General features: G+C 33.8%; 1 protein-coding gene across 1 annotated transcript; it reads left to right on the top strand.

Annotated features, from left to right (window-relative positions):
- On the top strand, positions 1-20359 carry LOC134245044 (TIMELESS-interacting protein-like). Its single transcript, XM_062727296.1, has 9 exons — positions 1-67; positions 13648-13799; positions 14112-14208; positions 17002-17077; positions 18121-18243; positions 18400-18498; positions 18818-19033; positions 19394-19496; positions 19725-20359. The coding sequence occupies exons 2-9, from the start codon at positions 13667-13669 to the stop codon at positions 20183-20185; spliced, it is 1308 nt and encodes a 435-aa protein (XP_062583280.1). The 5' UTR covers positions 1-67; positions 13648-13666; the 3' UTR covers positions 20186-20359.
- Positions 20360-20615: the final 256 nt, after the last annotated feature.

Raw genomic sequence — 20615 nt, 5'->3', positions numbered from 1 at the left:
TGCGCGTTGCATTGCTGGAATTGCCGCGAAAGACAAGAGAGTAGGAGGCTGCTGGACTTGTTCACTGGTATGCAGGTCTAAAGTAATTAAGTAATCACTGTAATTAATTTCTCAATCAACAATGCTGAACAAAATAAATGGTGATGGGTCTTACAAGTAAAGAAGTAGAAGCACAATAAGATCTTCCATGTATTGTAGATGCATGGACCTATAGGGGATACATAGTCATAGATTATGGCAAGAAATTAATGCTACCTTTACCTATCATATGTTCAGTTGTAACCCAGTTGCAAGACATATATTCATGCATGTTATATACTAGTTACTAGTTAGTTAGAATTATATCTACTTGTGTCTCGCATACATGCCAACTTTTGAAAATTTTCTTGGGAGAGATTGAGCGTAACGACATTTTTCAAAGTTCCTAATTCACGGCGTTTTGCCGTGAAAAATTTAAATAACTATTTGTAGGTTGTATGTTTTAAAATATCAATCTACTACCTTGTATCAGATATTATCACTATATCAAAAAGTCTTCTCTTTTCTATCAACTTCAACAAAAGCACAAATACAATATCATTTGAAATTTAAAAAATGACTATTTTATCAAAATGATGTAATATGTTAATATTAAGATAAACATACCCCCTGCCTTAAAGAATGTGATAAACCAGGGACCTATATACTAACGGGATAGGCAACTACTGCAAGTCTCGCGATATCTCATAAGTCGCAGGATTTCGCAAGTCAACTTTAATTAATTATATCTCTAAAGCAATTGCATATTTGAGATCAAATCCTTTTATTATCTGTCAAAAAATCATTCAAGATTTGTTTTTAGCACGTATTATACTCCTTATCTTAGTAGTAATTTTGTTTTATGCAAAATCAGCACATGCCCGATCGGCCATATTTCGAAGAAATCGCCGATTTCGGTGTTTGTTTTCTTTATATTTTAATTACATTATTATTATGCTTTAAAATTTATTAATAAATCAATTCCAATACATAAAAGGAATAAATGATATTAATCAGAAAACACCCTATTTACTCGGAATAAACATAGTTTGAAAAACTTGTAGTGTTGTGCATGATGTTTTGGGTAAATAAACATGGCAATGAAGGAGTTGCCTATCCCGTTAGTATATAGGTCCCTGGATAAACAAATAGATTATTACATGAATAATAGGGCTGAAACGATACGGCCCCTCCACGATACGATACGTATTGCAATACTTGTGTTACAATTCAATTTTTTCAATACGATACAATTCAAGAAAGAAAGTATTCATAAGTTTAAAGAAAACGTGTTACGATTTAAAAAAAAAGTAAAAGGTAGTGATACAATAGAGAAATACTACCACGGGTATGCAATTTAAATATTCAAATCAAGTACTAGCCCACGGGCTAGTGGCAGCATTAAACTTACTAGCCCCAAGAAAGAAGTTATTTGCCTAAATATAGGGACAAATATTAAAATAAAACTAATGTTAAATAATGTATTGTAATGTAACTAATGTAAATATTAATCATTGAAAAAGTCAGGGTACAAACTACTAAGGTCATTCTTTTTAAAAAGTATAATTCTCACTATTAAAATTAAATCATAAAATTAATGATTATACAAGAAAATAAAAATGAATTTAAAAAAAATATCTGATGTTCCTTTTCTGATTATTTTGCACTAGCTCATTCATGAAATTAAATTCATTCTGTTTTCATATTAAATCATTAAATACACTAGAAATATATTAAATGTGAATCACAATACACTGCTCCTTCAGTTGATTGGTTGATCGTAAATAATTTAATGAGATATATGCAGGTATTTACAAATGACCGGAGGAAGGGAGGAAATTCGGATTATGAAAAAAAAGATCATTTTTGGAAGTAAATAAGTCAGGTAGTACTGCAAAAAATGGAGAAAATTATGGAGATTTGTTGACAGTAAGAGCATGCTGCTTAGAAAATATTCACTGGTTGGGAATTGATAGCAAAAAATGAGTGATACCAGTTGTGCTTTTCATGTATTACATGCGAAGTTATAATTTTTCTATTCAGAATTTCCAAATTTGTTAATCGCACATCACTTCTTGTGGTCCTGTTGATTAAGAGCACTTTATTCGTGTCAATAATAGCAGTGGCAGCCTGCTCTGAAACTTTACTCAAATTACTGTCCCAATTTTCCCTCGTGTGTGTCAAACTATTAAAGAAGGTCAAACCCGATCTATTTCAAGGATTTAATCAAACCCGATTATAAAAAACGTATCGAACCGAAAATCGAGATGGTGGATCGAAAATTGAACCGAGCAATTATATCGAACAATATCGATATTTCGGTGAATCGTTTCAGCCCTAATGAATAAGGATGTTAAACTTTACAAATAAGCTGAAGCAAGTTAAGTTTATGCAGTTACCTTGTGGTTACTGTTCATTGTCTGTTGGTAAATTACAAAGTTCAGAAGGCTACTGTCACAAACACGTAATTATTTTGTTTTATATCAAAGGGAAATCTTTTTTAACTTTTTCCTTCAAAGTCTGCAAAAGGCATGGTCTTTTCCTTTCTTTTTCTGAATGATCACTCCTAATAGTTTGAACTTGCATGCACATCTTTTAATGTTCAGGGGTCAAAAAAATTTTTTATAACTCACTTGCCCAAGTGATACGTACAGTAAATTTCACTTGCCCGCCTAAAAAAATCACTTGCCCGCCTAAAAAAATCACTTGCCCAACAAAAACATGAAATAAGATTTTATTGACATTATGTTCAAATTTACAGGCTAACATTTTTCCCATGGTTCGAATACGTGAATCCTCCCTCCCCCAATATTAAAATATTTATGCTATTTATAATGTTTATGTCTCTGATATACTATAATTATATATTAATATGCTATATTGCATTGTATTTTTGCTCTGCATTTCATTTCCGGAAATATGCATAGCATTTCCTACATTTTTTTATTTCATTTCCAACATTTTTTGTTTTCATTTCCAACAAAATTTTGTTTTCATTTCCGGAATTTATGTGTGCGGCAATTCAATGTTATTTAAGTAAGTAAAAATGGAATTTTAAAAGTATTTATTACAAAATATTGATAATAAAAACAAAACATTTACACATACGAGGGTTGTTCGAAAATTATTGAGACATTGTGTATATTTTGCTTTTTAATGCATGAACGTCTTTCGGTGAAAATTTGCATATACGTTTGAAATACACTAAGAATTAATAAAGGCAAAAAATATTTTACAAATATTAAATGTTTTCTGTACAATGGTATATAAATGCGTCAATAGTAGGGGTACCCGGAGCAGTCACAAAATCAGATATTGAAAATATGTAACACCAACATTCTAACTCTTCCTGGACCCATAATAAGAGTGAAAATAATTCAGTTTATGAGTATAATTTTTCAGCGTTATTTCAAATTCATGTTGTGCAACTTTGTTAGAATTTTGATCAGAAATACGGAGATCATTAAAAAAATCAAGCGCGATAGAGAAATCTGCTAACAACGAAAAAATGGATTTTGACATCAATTCAATTTTCAATCAAAACTCGTGAAAAGAACAACTTTTAACAACATTGGTGTCTACTTTCTTTTATTTTTATGCTCCGCCATGAATATGGCCGGGGCATATAGTGTTTGTCATGTCCGTCTTCCGTCCTTCTGTCCTTCCGTCACACTTTGCGTTTAGCTCTGTTCAAAGCTAAGTTTCAAAGAAACTATCCAAGATATTTTCATCAAACTTCATATGCTGATAGATATTGATGAGAGCTATGCAACTGCATCAACATTTTTTGACCTTGACCTTTCCTTTGACCTTGACCTCACTTTTCTTAAATTAGTGTTTAGCTCAGTTTTAAACATACCATTCAAGATGGTGTTATCAAACTTCACATGTGGATACAAACTTGCACGGATAATGCATCTAGGGATGAACACTACCAGACTTGCTTCGGATGCTGGATCTGACCTACATTTTCCAGATGAGTGACCAGATTAAAGTTTTTGGAGCAGGTCCATTCCTAAGGAACTTTCGTTAAGCCCAACTTGGACCAAACTTGCATGGATGATGCATCTAAGGATGGACACTACCAGACTTGCTTCGAATGCTGGATCTGACCTACATTTTCATTCCCAAGTAACTATAAGCCCTACCTGAACCAAACTTGCATGGATGATGCAGCTAGGGATCGACACTACCAGACTTGCTTCGGATGCTGGATCTGACCTATATTTTCATTCCCAAGTAACTATAAGTCCTACCTGATCCAAACTTGCATGGATGATGCATCTAGGGATGGACACTACCAGACTTGCTTCGGATGCTGGATCTTACCTAATTCAGAATTTCCAAGTAACTATAAGCCCTACCTGAACCAAACTTGCATGGATGATGCATCTAGGGATGGACACTACCAGACTTGCTTCGGATGCTGGATCTGACCTACATTTTCATTCCCAAGTAACTATAAGCCCTACCTGAATCAAACTTGCATGGATGATGCATCTAGGGATGGACACTACCAGACTTGCTTCGGATGCTGGATCTGACCTATATTTTTATTCCCTAGTAACTATAAGCCCTACCTGAAACAAACTGATCAAATTTTATACACATACAAATTTTCATGTTGCTTTACTAATATATCCTCGGCGGGGCATTCATATCCTATGGACATATTTCTAGTTTAATACTTTCCCGAGCAGGTGAGCATGACCCATGATCACACTTTCCCATACAGATTTTTACTCACCCCGGGCAACGGGAAAGCGTAATTCTAGAATCTAGACCCCTGATGTTGGATTTTGGCAGTGTCTTTTCCATGAAGTACCGGTAGATCATAATTTAATGAGGAATGCCATATTTCCAAAACTTGAAAACCTTTTATAAATGGTTTATATGTATATTGTCAAAGTTTGCTATAAAGTGCACAAAAAATATTGCGCCGTAAATTGCACCTTTTTTGCATTATGGGATCTGTAGCGTTATGGTCAAAGACAAATATATAAAATCATAACGCTACAGATCTGCAGCTACTGTAAAGTGTGAACTCTCACAAGTTTTTCAGTTTGTATCCTGTCATGTGCATTTCTAAAATTTCCACATCTGGCACAATTGTCTTGGTTAATATACAGTAAAACTCAGTTACAGCAAAGTCCTGGGGACCTGTGAATTTAATTCGCTATGTCCGTAATTCGTTATATCCGTATAACGAATTTGTATAACCATATATAGCGAATTTGCAATGTGCATGTTTTCCTTCAAGTGTTTCTACAAAATATATTAGGGAAGCAAATATATCAAAACATACCTTTGATAACTAAGGTTTCATTATGAATTGAATTTTATATACAAATACTTAAAGAAAATAAAGTCAGTTTAATTTATCAAATTTTGAGGTCTTTGAAAGTTCGTTATAAAAGATGTAAATTTCATTATATTTAACATCAACGAGACTCAAAATCAGTTCGCTATATCCGTAAATTCGCTATATCAGAGTTCGTTATAACCGTAAAATTTTACAAAGATTTGTTAAGAATTTTGCTGGGGACCCAGGAAAACTTCGCTATATCCGTGAATTCGCTATATCCGTGTTCGTACTAAACGAGTTTTACTGTACACTGGTTATGGGAATTGGGAGCAATTACCGGTAGAACCACTGTAATGACTGGTAGCACAGTTGACACCTTGTTGATTACCTGTTATCAGCGGCAATAAACAGATATCCTACCAATTAACAATGAAACAGCCATGTTTTCTGCACACTGAAATACTGTATTATTCAAAGCGAATCGGTAAAAATCCGGATTTTTGAAAAATCGGTAGAAATGGGGTAAAAAAAATAAATCGGCAGACAAGTGGTAGACAGGGTTCAAAATCGGTAGACTCCCGAAAAAATGGGGAAAGTTGGCATGTATGGTCTCTGGACAAGCCCTCACCACAGTTCGATTAGCTTCCACGTAGTAGCAATGTAGCAAAAAATTATTGAATTGCTCTGAAACGATTTTGAACAATACAAAAAGATTTGCACTGAAAATAACTTCCAAATTAATTATAACAAACCTTTTTTGAGGTTGTGTATGCCTTTAAACATAAAATAATATGTTGACTATGCAACTGTTGGGGCAATCAAGTTGAATTGCAGATACTTATTCCATTTTAATTGAGATCTGGCTCCTCAAACCGCACATGACATTAAGTGCGTCCTTACTCTGACGTCACATGAAACATGACGTCAGTGTAAGTTACATTACCATACCAAGGCTTGAATGGTGCTGACTTATATGAAGAATGTTTTATTTACTATTTATCTGCAATTTATTTTAAATCAAGGTGCATTTATTTTTTATTGGAATTATTTTGGTCATTCTCGTGAGAACGTCACTTACAGTTAAGTAATGCATTGTGGGTCCAAAGTTACTGAAGAAAAAAATTCAGTTGGATCAATGTTGGAGCTCGCATCACAGGCAGTGCTTTGTGCACGTAGCTGGGCTCCCTATATACCAAATGAAAGAGGAAATATATAACTAATTCAAAAGAATAGGGCGACATTTATTTTACATGATTTTCAGGTTAAAAGGGCTATGTGGGCCGGGTACGAATTCAATTAGGAAAAATACTAACGGGAATTTCTGTCATGTCAACAAATGAAATACATTTCGCGTTTATTCAATACCTTATTACCTATTAATTCATGCTTTAAAGAATAATCAACAAGTATTCATTGTTTTACATATTAATGCCCCTTGTACTCTGGTTTTCATGCTTTCAAGTTGTCAATTACGTAAAGACACTAGTGTGACTACGCTGTCAACAACACATCTCCAGTCATATTATTGAACTCTACTTTTGGTTTGAGAGGAAGTTAAACATTTAGTTAACTCGTACAATTCATATGAAAAGAATAACGTTGACATCGTAATCTGTTCCTTGACAATTAAATTGGGAATTTTTTTCTTAAATGGGAAAAAATTGATATTTCTTGGCATTGGGAATGGTATTCTTTAGGCCAAGCTTAAAAAATTCTTTGTTTGCAGTTGCCGACCTATAATTTTTAGACTGGGTTAGGTAGGTAGGTAGGTAGGCATTCTTTTTTTTTGTTCTTTTAATTTTTTCAGGTGTTTTGTTAGATAACAAATAATAGAGCTTTTTATAGGCCTACTAAACCTGAATAAGCTCCACTCTTGTTATAAACCACTGATTGATAAAAACAAAAGTCAAAATTGAAAATGAAACAGTTTCAATATCCTGAAAAATTGAAGAAGAAAAATATATTACAAAATGATAAAACAAAAAAATATTGGGTCGGGTGCATTTTCATTGTGTTGGTAAGTAACTGCAAACAGAGAAATTTTTATTTTAGGCCTTATCGGTACCAGTTATATAAGGGGAAAAAATGCAGTTGAATAAATTAAGATTAGAAGTAAGTTGAATGTAAAATCAATTTATTTTGCCTGCAGTGCCAGTAGCCCATATCTAAGAAGTTTATTTGCATCACTAGGAAATGCTGTGGAATTTAGCCTTTTCCAGAAAAATACCAGATTAAAAACAAGAAGCCCATGGGCCACAATGCTTACCTTAGTAACTTTGGCCATATTGTTCTTCACTAGATTCTCCCCCATGTAATAACTATTGTGGCCCAACCCTATGCCCAGGGGTCATGATTTGGAAAATTTAGAATCTAAACTACCCCTGGATACTTCACAATAAGTTTCAGCTTTTAACATAGAAATATATAGGGGAAAAAAACTTTTAAAAACTTCTTCTGAAGATCATTCAACAAAGTCATGATTAGTCATATTTGTAAGGAAGTATCCTCAGGTAATGTAGATTCAAGTTTGTTCAAATCATGACCACCTGGGATAGGGTGGGGCCACAAGGGATGATCAAAGTTTTACATGCTACTATGAATACATAGGAAAAATCCTTAAAGACCCAATTTTTTTACCGTACGGTTACCTGAGGAGGGGGAGTGGTCTTAATAACAGTGGTGTTATTTACCTGGAGACCCCCAATACCCAAGATGTCAAAAATTTATATATACACGTAGCATTACACAGGAAGTCTGTGTCTGGTGACCAGGGTCAATATTCCGTGTTTCGTGTCTAAATTTGAGTGAAACTACTTGAAATAATTGAAATATTTCAATAAAAATTTTTTTATAAATACTTTCAGCGACATATAATGAAGAAAAAAATTATATACAGAAATATCGTTTTTACATTTAAAAAAAAAATGAAAAATTAAAGAAAAGAACACAGAGTAAAACTACAAAGTAAACATATCTTTTTTTTTAATTAACTTGTGTAAATATCAAAATTTAAAAAAAAAAAAAATCATAAAATATTCCATTCATAGGTAGGCCTATCCGTCGTGTGAACATATACAATATACCGTACCACGATAGGAATATTGCCTACGTTCTGATCAACAATAGTGTCGAAAATATTCACCATTTCCGGGTGTTCGTGTGTTTAAATTTTTTTTTTATTGTTTGCAAGATTTCTTTTATACTTTTAAGAATTGATCTTTGGCTGTATATATTCACTTTTTAATTTCGAATATTGGGTATTGACAGATGTTAGGAAATTCGAACTAAAAGTTACAATCTCGAAACTCCTAGCTGTTTCTGACATTTCAGAACTTTACAACGGAAAATGGTATAGATTAGATTGTATTCATATATACGTAGATAAAACATGGGAAAAATGAATTTTTATCCGTGCCGTTTGTGTAAATATCTTTTCTTATTTATCATATTTCAATTTTAATCGGCAATTAGCGTTTCTGTGCACGGACTGGTCTAAATTCTACAGAGCAGATATCTTGGACGACATATCGCCTAAAATACAATGTAGCCGTTGAGATTAAAAGCAAATATTTTATGAAGTTATGTTTTAATTATCTACTCTCAATTGTTTTTAAAATAAAATTTTACCAAGATTCTTTTTTTAAACCCCGTGTATACAAGGCGGCTACATGAAAGTGTTTGACGCGTGACCCGGCAATCGTTTTCAAAACACACAAACTCAGACCATCAGGTAGCACGGGTAGCTGGCCTGTCAATCAAATCAGAAGCTATTGTTTTTTTAATGATTGACAGGCGGTAAATTATTGATCTTGAATCAGGTAGATTTTGGGGGCGTTAACATAAAATTGGGTGTTTAAAAAATCTTCTCAAGAACAACAAAGCTGTACCTTGGTGACACATCCTTTGGTGAAGGGGAGTTTAAATTGTTAAGATAAAGGGCAAAGCCCCCTTATAAGGGGAGATTATCAAGAAAAGACAAAATTATGAGAGGGTAAAAAAAAAATTACTCTTCATAATGCTTCAGGCTTCATAATGATATATATTGGAATAGGGTGTTTTACATCTTTGAAAATTGTTTGTTTAACTCTTGGACATATGGCTTACAAACTGCAATATTATACATGTATTGTGAATTACTGAAATCTGTATACCAGAGTTTTAACAGGACCAAGTTGAGGTTACGTTGATTATATCTTAAGATTACATTAAACCTCCATTACATGTACTTTGCAACACTTCAATGAGTACTCAGTCATTTATCAACTTGGTAATATTCATGGCCCCTGGGTTCAGGACCCAGTATTGAGCTCTGTTATTTAAGAAGATAAAGTTATTCTTTGAATTCAAAGTCGTTTTTCAAAAAAAGGAAAATGCTTTGCACTTTAGCCCTGTTCAAAAATTGTAAGCTAGATAGATTACTTTCCCTTGGATTTATGACTCAAAACCCAGGATAGTGTTAATTAAGAATGATTTATAAGAATGATTTATAAATTAATAATAGATACAGCAGGGCCTTGATTTCCTTATAGGCCTGTCAAATAAATTATCAATAAACAGAAGTCTACTTGACCTGCAGTATCTTCTTATGTATATTTAGATAGAAAGTCAATGAGGTGTAAACTTAAATTTTATACATGAAATTGGAAATTTTATTTTCAGCATTTTCTGAGTCAGATTTTATATATATTTAAGGTATTCATTTCGTGTCTTTTGTATCTTGAGCAGCTTCTTTCCTGTATTTTTTTAATGTTGAAAAATGTTGGATCCACCACTTGACTGGATGCAATGGTGTGAATTTAGTGCAGATATTAATTATAAACCATTTATCATTTTAAATCATTTATTATATATATGCATTGTCCACTGTGACAAATACAATATCTTCCCTTTCTCTTGATATTGAATGTGTCACACATTGTAAGAGTAGGCTTTATTGTTTATTTATGTACTAAAGTATCTGACCTTATTTATGATGACCATGCATAGGGGGTCATCTTGACCTGCTATAAATATATTCCAGACTTGGTTATTGGCTGTCTGGGAGTCAATCAATTTCTGTCCAGTCACATAACTGGGTGGTCAGTGGCATTCTGAGAGGATTAGATATTTTTTGTCTTGTCCATTCTAAGGAGGGGGAGGAGGATTAAAATTTTTGGAACAAAGCTTCAGAGATATTTGTGTTTTGTTTGTGAATGAATCATCTGGGGTTTAATCCTCTCACACTGTGTACTTTACAGATGTAACAATTATAGACACCAAGGATTTAAAATCAGCAACAGAAATTTTACTATACTTCTTCCATTGACAGCAACATATTTTAAGGGATTTTTGTGAGATTTGTATTATTTTTAAAGCAAGTTTTTTTCCCGTATTCTATTTTTGGATCAGTCCGACATGGGATGTTTTGATTGGTTTCTCTGACCAGCACTTGACCATGATTACATAACTTAGCTGATTACTAAATATTTTCAGTGGACATGAATATAACAAATAGTTAAACAACCATGGCGGAGCCTTACACACTTAAACGGTAGGAACCTTTCAAAAAAATAGTTTTAAAACCTATTTTGGCATGGCTATTTTATACAAAAAAATCTTTAAAAAGACAGCCTATATAAAGTGTAGATTTGGACAAATGATAAATGACTGTTATTTATATTGCAGCAACATTTTAAAATACATAATTTTGGACTAGTTGAAATATATATTTATTATTTATTGTTTGTGGGAAAAGCTGTAAGCATTAATTCTGTGTCCTTTCATTTCTGTGTCACAACTTATAAGCTTAATACTTAAAAGCTCTTGACAGTGTCATATTAATCAGATTTTCATGTCAAGGTTATTAGAATACCATATAATCTCTATTAACTGCCCCGGGCGCTTAGAAAATTGCAAAAAGGAGGCAGTTATTTTGGTATTCTTTTTATGATACAAATGTATTTAATGTCCTATTTTAACTTCAAAAAATCTTTTGAAAAAAAAGTTAAATACAAAAAACCACTAAGATAATGTCTAACTTTACTTAAAGTGAAGATATTCCACCCAAATTATGCTAAATTATTCATTTTCCACCGAGATATTGGGTAATATACAAGTTTCATTTTCACTTTCTTCAATTTTTTGATACCATTCTTTTTGATTTTAATCATTGTACAGGGGGCCCTTATTTCCTGACAATTGGAAAATACCTAAGGGGGCGCTTATAGGGGCAGGGGCGGTTAATAGGGATTATACAGTATGTCAAGCTCATGGGTTACAATTGGAGCTTTGGACCTGTCAAAGTCATTTGTGAAGTCCATGGTTGTTTATAGTGAGACTGCATGGCTCTCAACCTCAACACAAGTCCTTAGACATGTAGGAAAGCCATTTATGTAGATTTTTTTTACCCTCTTTTGAAGTATAATTCCAAAAAACCCATACCTTCCAGTCATGAACAATATGGGTCAGAGTTTGTCAAACAGAAAAAGAAAATATTGCCAAAAATTTAATGCAGCATAAATAACATAAACCATGTAGGCAGAAAGTGTAAATGACAAACAATTTTTTGAAACAAATGCAGCTGGATTAACTGAATACAATCAAGGACATTTGAAAAATTATATAGATTTCAAAGAAACAGGCTGAAATTTTATTGACTAGTAATCTTACAAAATTTCTACTTGCCAACCAATCATGTGTTATTTTCTCTGATTAATTTTCAATTAAAAATTTAATAGTTTTTCCACCTCAAAGTTGGTATTTTATTTTAGTCTATATGTATGGGTATTCGTATACACTGTTTTATTTAAGAGAGATATTCAATTTGTATTAGGAGACTATAGTTACAACTATACTGAAAGGAAAAAGAAACGCAGGGTAAACTTTTGAGGTTAATTAAATTTGTTTTCTTTAAAATACTTGTAAGTTTTCCTATATAACTTTTAAAACCACCTTTCAAAAAGATATAACCAAATTCACATATGATTTTGTCTAATTATTCATGAGTTATTGAAGCTCAAATGACGATACCCTCCAAAAGTGACGAAAACATTCATTATCTTCAATGTCTATCTCGTGCATCTGTCATAGTCTTATTTCTCCTTTGCATGGTATTTCATCAGAGTGTTTATCTTTCAAACCCTGACTATATTTAGCATGGGTAACCACACAAAAAAATAAGTCAAACGGCGCGCGCATGCGCCAGTGAGAGGAATACAACAGTAAGTTGACTGGCTCAAAAAACCAAATTGCGGAATTGTTTTCTTTCAAATTTCGTATGAATGTAATGATTATAATCGTCTTCTCTATAAATGGCTGTTTTTGTGGTAGTAAGGTGGCGATTTAAGAGATGGCAGGACGAATAATCCGCTCGTAACATGGCTCTGTTTCGCGTTATCGTCATCGTCACGGTTGATTGAAAACCACTCCAGACCCTCTCTGACAACGGGTAAAATGTTTTATGGGGGAAAATTTACAAGAGACAACTTAGTAAACCGTTGTTGCCCTTTTCATTAATTAAGCAATTCGAAAACAAGACCCCATTGAATTTCCTTAAAATGTGCCAAGATTGCAATAAATTCATAATGTCTTATTGAAAAACGATGTGCATACCTCATATGCATCAAATAATGCAACAAGATTTGTTGACAAACTTGTCGTTATCAAATTGCACGTGTTTTGGGCTTTTTAGCGTTTTCCCTACGTGACGTCATAAATTTTACGGTTGAGTAATTCTGAATACTGATTTTGATGCACAGTAACTAAATTTCCCTTCTGACCAATTTTCGTAATTTTAGGTCATGTGGTCAAATTTTTATTGAAAATTATGCTACCCTGCGTTTCTTTTTCCTTTCAGTATAGAAAAGTCATGTTTATTAATTAACTTCTGTTTTATGCCCATGTTGGACAAGCATAGATGTTCATTTAATCTCAAAGGCTTAAGTGACTCTCTAGAACTATATACATGTCATCATGGTCTCTATAGATCATGAGTTAATCATTTTCTGGTGAAAATAAAGGAAAGTGGAATTATTTGGAAGATATTTTAGTTAGGACATACCCCAAACACAAGTACACTAATTTTGTCTTAACTTTGGATTACAGATCATATCTTCAATATACCCTTTTTATTATTGGCTGACATGGAAAAGTCTTATCTTTCACATATCAAAGATTGTAGCAATTATCAAATAATGAACCAATTCAGAAGCAAAGTAAGAAAACATTTGTCTCCGGAATTCAACTTGCTCACAAGCTTTGGTCATGTAGAATCTCCTTGATAATGGATATAACTGACAAAGAATGCTAATTCTTACTGATTTTATTTTATTCTTTTGCTATTGCAGGCTTTTGAAGAGGAAAAGCATGGAGTCTGTGGATTTAGATATGGGTGAGATCTTTGAGGAAGAGGAAGATTTCCCCTCTGTGGGGCCCCTGCCGGATCTCCCACAAGATGAGGAGGGGGTGGAAGGAACACAGGATGGGGAGGAGAATGATGGTAGGGGAACATCTCTTTCCTTATATGTGTAGCATTTTATTCTTATTGAAGGTGCCAGTAGACTAGTTTACTTTTTTTCATTATTAAAAAGTTCAACTTCTTTGACTCTGTTTTCATTTTGCAAATAAAATCACATTTTCTGTAGTCAATGCATGCATTGATTCATGTTAAATTGAAAGAGAGGGCAACATATTGCATATTGTTATTAAAGAAACTTGTGTCTAGTATAACATGCAATAAAAGTAATCAGTACTTGTATGAAGGTTTGGTAGCATTTTTTTGTGAGATTAAATCTTTCTTCCTCATTTGCAGAAAATAGTGCAGAAGTGTTGTCCAGATTGAAGGATTTATCAAAGGGAGCAGCCAAGAAGGTCGTCCGCAGGCCACAACCAAAGCTGGATGCCACCAGGTAAGACCACAACACAAACTAGGCTACCACATAAGGCTGGACTTCCTTCCACACTAGAACCAAATTTAATTGCCACCTGTGTTCAGACTGGGTTTTGTTCCAGGCCACAGCCACAGTGGGATTCCATTCAGATTTCTTTATAAGAAATGAGACGCAATAAATTTAATTTATTTAAAGAAAATATCAATATTACAAGACAGTTGATCCCCCAAATAACTCTTAGCTTACTGGCCTTTTCTGAAAACTTCAGCAGAAGAGAGATTTACAATAGATTAAAAAAAAAATTTACAATAGATTTGTCAGAGGTGCTAGGGCTATGAAGTTATTGACAGTAGCCTTATCAATGCTATGTCTGAATGGCATAATGTTTTTACAACCTACTACACTTGTAAGTGCTTAAAGTTGACATGGTCATATACAAGTTCTCAAGAACATCTTAGATAAGACATCTCTTTTCACACTTTCTGGGGTTCAGAACTGCTTAAAAAAACCTTGATCAAGTACGGCTAAGAGTGGTGGGTAGATATTTTCTTGTGTATTCCATGATGTATTGTTTATAATCTATGTTTCCCCTCCCGTGTTAAGAGGTTGACCTGGTCAAGAGGTCACCCAATCAATGTTTATTTTGACTTTATCTCTGGTCAGTGTTTAAACAGAAAGGCCATGTCCGCCAAAGTGTGGTCACTTGTTAGGGCCCAATTCATGACTTCCTAACTTCCTAATCCCGTCCACTCCTGAATTATCTGATTGTACATTGTATTTATCTGGGAGAAGAACGTACGTTGGATCTTCCACTTAACAGCCAAAGATTTTCCATCTTCCTACAAATAGAATTAGACATCAGACACGATCTGTAGTGTTTCCAGAGATACTTTTCTTTTTGTTGCCCTGTTTACAATTTGTATTCATAACCTATCTTTTTTAGATTGATAACACTACCTGTAACTTGGTTATATCATCTTTTTCATTCTAAATTACAAGTCGGTTATTGGGAGTATTGGTGAAAGGAGGGGGGGGGGGTCCTTGATTTTTTTCACTTGATAAATTTTGTTTGTACTCATGCTCAATGTGAAACAAAGATTTTATTCTATTTGTCTAAATGTTTAAATGACTTTCAACCTAGTGTTGCCCATGTTCATGTTATGTTTGGTATAGATAAATAAGATGAAGTCACAATGATGGTGGTCCCAATATTTCCCTAGAGAAGTACGGACTGTACTATGTACATGGTCCAGCGTGACAGAAAGACAAAGTACTGGAGAGTTTATTGCTAGGGCTGGTGTAGACCCGCAATGACAGGTACATCAATAATCTGAAAAACAGGCAGCCAGGTTCTACTCCCACACAGGTGTTAGATTTACCTGGGATCTACAAGACCTCAGGACATAGATGTCCAGAATGATGTCATCAGATATCTATTTTAAGAAAATATTTTTAGGACAGCTTTACTGGTCAGATCATTCCCATACATTGAAGATTTGGGGACATTTCATCTGCTTTATTGCAGTAGTGTACATAACAATGATAACATCTTATTGAGGGTTAGAAGCAGGGCTAAATGTTAATCATCAGTCTATGTATCAAATGCTGCATCTGAATTAATTTTTATGGTTTATTGTCTTCAAAGTTTTTTTTTTAAAAACCAGTCCAGATATAGAGATACTCTGTATTAAGTCATTATTTCAGAAAACCCCCAATTTCTGTGTATACTGTATAGAGATATAACCCCTATAAAACTTCTAAAAAAAAATTACTTCAATAAAAGAGGACTACAATAACTATGAGGTTTTTGTGTCTTTGCTCTCTTATTTTTCTGTTTGTCTAGAAATGAGGTATGGAAGAGATTTCCAGAAACGTGGTAATAGAATCATTAGAGTTAATGTCCCTGATAAAGATAAAATCTATTACTACACACAATAGCAGGATTCCTTATGTCATGACATGGTACATGATCCTATCAAATAAAATGGACGGGTGCTGCTGTGTGGTAAAGTTAGGTACCACTCTGTGAATTCAGATGACATTACTTCTTTCCTCGTCAACATTTAAGATCCATTACCTGTATAAGTATAATCCCATAATGGCCAAGGGTAGAAAAATAAATCATTATGAAAGAAATAAAAGAGGTTCATAATACCATTATTTATTTTGCTTTACCGAATTTCATACTATGGTCATTTAAATGGTCAAAACCACCACAGATTTGGGAAATATTTCAGGCATTGTCCAGAAAGTAAAGAATGTGGACATTGTCAACCAAGTATAGATTTCTCCAAAGTAAAGTTTCTGTTTCACTCCCTCCCCATCCATACAAAAAAAATAACAAATAACAAATCATATTGGTCTTTGTACTCATCATGCTCATTATAGACAAATGTTGTCAGTTTTTTTACTCAGATACTCATCACCAGGGAAAAGCAGATTCTAATAGGATTCCATTTGTCATTTGTTAATTTTGACTCAGTCAGGATGAATGCTTTATATGCAGTTTGTCTATAATTCAAAATGTATGTTCATTTTTTAAAGAAAAAAATAGAATTTCAAAATGTATGATTGGCCAAGAAACAAACAAAAAAGATGAAAAAAAAAAAAGGGAAAATATTTCCAAATTAATGGAAGTTAACTGTATAATCTAAATAAAAGTTTATTTACTATTAATTCATTTCATTCAAACTTGCAATTTTTTGAATATTTCATTTTTAAAAAGAAATTATCCATAAAAGCTTATAAAATGTCATGGCTTTTTACAATGCTGTTTTCCTTTTTTTTTCATTTCTGAAAACAATTTTTCAGGTTGACGGGTGAAAGAGGAATACCTATTTTACCAAAGGTTTTCCAAGATGTGAAGTTCAAAGGACAAGGCCATGAGGTAAATACAACCTGTCAGTTTTAACAATACCAACCTGACCTCAGAAGTACAGTTTACTTTTGCCAGAAGTCATTTGCTGATCTAAGTAGAGGTTATGATAATAAATTGACAATCTGTAAGAATGGGTAAAGGAATTTGAATGTGAACTATTAAACTGCTGTAATCATGGTAATGGGTAGCCGAATGAGCTCACCGCCTTCTTCAAGCATAGCAATGTGATTTGTATTGGCAGGTCAGCTTTCAGCATTATTGATGATCACTAAAGCAGAATTATTTCTTTTCATGGCTGGCTTAAAGATATGTGTCAGCTTTAGCTGAATATGACCTGTATTTGACCACTGCGTAGTGTTAAGTCATGAAAATTACTTCACTGATCTGCAAAATAGGTTCCCATTCATGCAAATTTTTAGCTGCTAAAGGATTATAGTAAAAAAAATTTTTTTTGGGGGGGGGGGGGGGGGGGCTATCAATCGTGGCCTATTCATTTGAATTTATTCAAAATAACATTTTCAATTCTGTTGAGAAGTGATAACTGCATTGGTTGATGATTCTTCTAGCCTACATTTATATCATATCATCATTATGTACACACTTGGTATTTTAAATACACCATTTTAACTTTTTTTCAAATTTCCATTTGCTCAACCAGAATGTTAATAATTCTCAATCATACTTTTCTGCCCATCGAATATCATGTCTTGATTACTCAGAGAGTATATGTTTCATAGTGATGGGCATCCTTTGATTAGTCATATTGATATTGAAGCAGCCTCAGGTAGTTTGTTCAAATCTTGAGTCCAGGGGTTAGGGAGGGGCCACAATTGGAGATCAAAGTTTTACGTTGCGATAAGTAAAAATGTTCTAAGAATAGTAATGTCATGATTAATCATATTGATAAGGAAGTATTCTCTGGTATTGTATATATGATAGAGAAAATCTTTTATGAAAAAAAAGGAACAATATTGACTCAGTTGAGTGTTTTGGTCCATGAGCTCATATTTATTATATCATCCCAGATTTATAAACCGAACTGATATTTACAGGCCAGAGACCTGCAGATTATAATGAGGTACCTGGAGCACTGGGCTCATAGATTGTTTCCTAAAATGCCTTTTGATGAAGTACTGGAGAGAATTGAGAAATTGGGAACAAAGAACGAAGTCAAGGTGAGAAAGGTTTAATGGCATGTTATATTTAGAGTTAGATAAATATTTTTGAAAAATATTATGCAGAAATACAGGAGAAAAGTCCAGTCAGAAGATTAATGTCCACGTTTTGACGCAGAGCTAATATTAACAAAACTGAAATTGTACTGCTTGTAGACTTGTATAAAGAGAATGCGTCTTGATATGCCGATCCTGAATGACGACTTTGTGAGAGATGACGCTGAAGAGGAAGAAGAAGCAGGCCAGGCATCTCAGGTCAGTGTGGTAGTACATGTGTACTTAGTGGACATGGAAAGGTCAGCACCAGAAACACACATTAGCTCACAAAAAAAGATTCAGCTGAAAATAAGTCTAGAAAAGAGAGCACTTAATTACAACAAAATTTTCTTCTTTATTACATGTATTCATACTCAGTGGAGTTGTTAGCTTACATGAGCCATTGACAATGATTTGAACATCTATAAAATTAAAAGATTTTAGCCTTTGGTTTTTATTTTAACCAAAATTCTACAAGATTTTGATATTTTTTGTCCTGTGGTGCTTCATGTAATTTTTCCTCATTGACCTGTTATAGGACCTTGACATTGATGCAGAGGAAGCGTGGGAGGAGATGATATCGGAGGAGAGGAAGAAGCATGCCTCACAACAGAATGGGTCCAGTCCCCCCTCCTCCTCCTCATCCCCTAGGGAGACCCCACGGTCTGGAATGTTGGAGACCCAGCTCTCCCAACCCCTCTCTTCCACCCCTTCTACCTCCAAAGCCGTGAACGGCAGTGTTGGGGTATCACAGGTGAGTGCATATCTATGTGTCCTAGGCTGCTAAGTTCACATAAACTGGGGATTATTTGTCAAAGAGGCTATTATTTTTTTTCTTCCAAATACATAATACTTAGTACATGTATCATGATTACTCCTCTGCTATACATCTTAATGTTATTCTTTTGTAGCAAGCTCTAAATCTGGCTGAATTTCATATCAGCTTCTAGAAATAATGATTAACAGAAAGAAATGATAGAATTTATTAAGAACAATTATCAACAAAACTATCACAAGACTAAATCCACACAAGATATATTAGCATGATTCTTTCCTGTACATTTAATGTTGTATTCAGCTACAGCAATGTAATTTATCATAAATCTGATTTTAGGGTCTAACCCCAGAGCAGAGGGAGAGGTTAGAGAGAAGTCGCCAAATGGCCATGGAGAGGAGAGCTAATAAACATGCCGGGCACTCAGTCTTCAAGACTCCAGGTTAGCTTAAAAGAGATTATGCTTAAGAGAGACTCCACAATGTATCCGAGATATGCTTAAGAGAGACTCCACAATGTATCCGAGATATGCTTACACTGGCAGTATTTTTTACTGATATTTAAACATAAGCTTTATTAGATGAAGGTAATTTTGAATTTTATTCCTTTGTTTAACTTAAATTTGATCCAATGTTGCAATATATATGGCGAGTTCATTTACTTTTTTCAGCCATTCCCAAGTCTCCTGCACGCCGTCTAGTCTCTCAAACAGTGTCTAGTCCCTCACATGCACCCTCCCCCATCTTACCGTCACCCCCTAAAATGTGCAGCCATGGCAACATTCCCATCAACAATACCGGTAACCAGCCAACCTTCCACAGCTTAGTGACTGCCAACAGTTCTCAGGACTCCTGCACTTCTGGAAATACCTCAGGAAGTGAGGTCACAAATGGTAGTCTTCAAAACCATCCAAGCAGGGGATCTGAAACAACTCAGGATGGGGAGATGAGTGAAGTGATTCCATTTGTTAATGTAAATAAAATATTAGACAATCAGTCAAATGGCTCAGAGATGAGCCAGATCATTCCACTTTTGACAAGTCCAGCAAAGAAGTTTGGAGACATTAATATATCATCTAGTGATCAAATGTCAGAAGAGGAACTCCTTCTTCATCTCTCAGAAAGTGATTAATTTCAGTAATTTCAAATTTAATTTTAACCATTAATATGAAAGACTAGTGTACTACATACTATCATTGTAAATAATCATTGTTTTTATGTCAGGACTTTTAACTGGCAGGGTATATTATTAATACTCTTTTTTTAAGTTTAGATGTATTTCATGAATTACTATGGTATTGAAGATCCCTTTGATATTGTTTTCTGGCTATCCATTGCTGTATTGTGTCCGTTTTGGGACCACAGGCTTTTAAGAAATATGTAGTAAATTTCTTTCATTGAACCCGAGTATAAACATATTTCATAGATTGTAAAATAAATTTCATGTAATTATGCAATTTCATTAAGAACAAGCACCAATGCATGTGAGCAGGTCCTCATGCTATCAGTTTTACTTTTTTCAAAGAAATAATTTACATTCTTATGTTGGCATAGTTAAGATA

Source organism: Saccostrea cucullata, unplaced genomic scaffold (assembly GCF_032062105.1).
Source record: "Saccostrea cucullata isolate Sc308-1 unplaced genomic scaffold, CSIRO_AGI_Scuc_v1 ctg494, whole genome shotgun sequence".
Classification (NCBI taxonomy): Eukaryota; Metazoa; Mollusca; class Bivalvia; order Ostreida; family Ostreidae; genus Saccostrea; species Saccostrea cuccullata.
This window is presented reverse-complemented; position numbering and strand designations above follow the sequence as displayed.

Excerpts from the sequence above, each read along its gene's own strand:
- LOC134245044 (XM_062727296.1), top strand. The coding sequence starts at position 13,667 with ATGGAGTCTGTGGATTTAGATATGGGTGAGATCTTTGAGGAAGAGGAA. Across the intron at positions 14,209-17,001 it reads CCAAAGCTGGATGCCACCAG|GTTGACGGGTGAAAGAGGAA; the intron begins GTAAGACCACAA and ends ACAATTTTTCAG. Across the intron at positions 19,497-19,724 it reads CTCAGTCTTCAAGACTCCAG|CCATTCCCAAGTCTCCTGCA; the intron begins GTTAGCTTAAAA and ends TACTTTTTTCAG.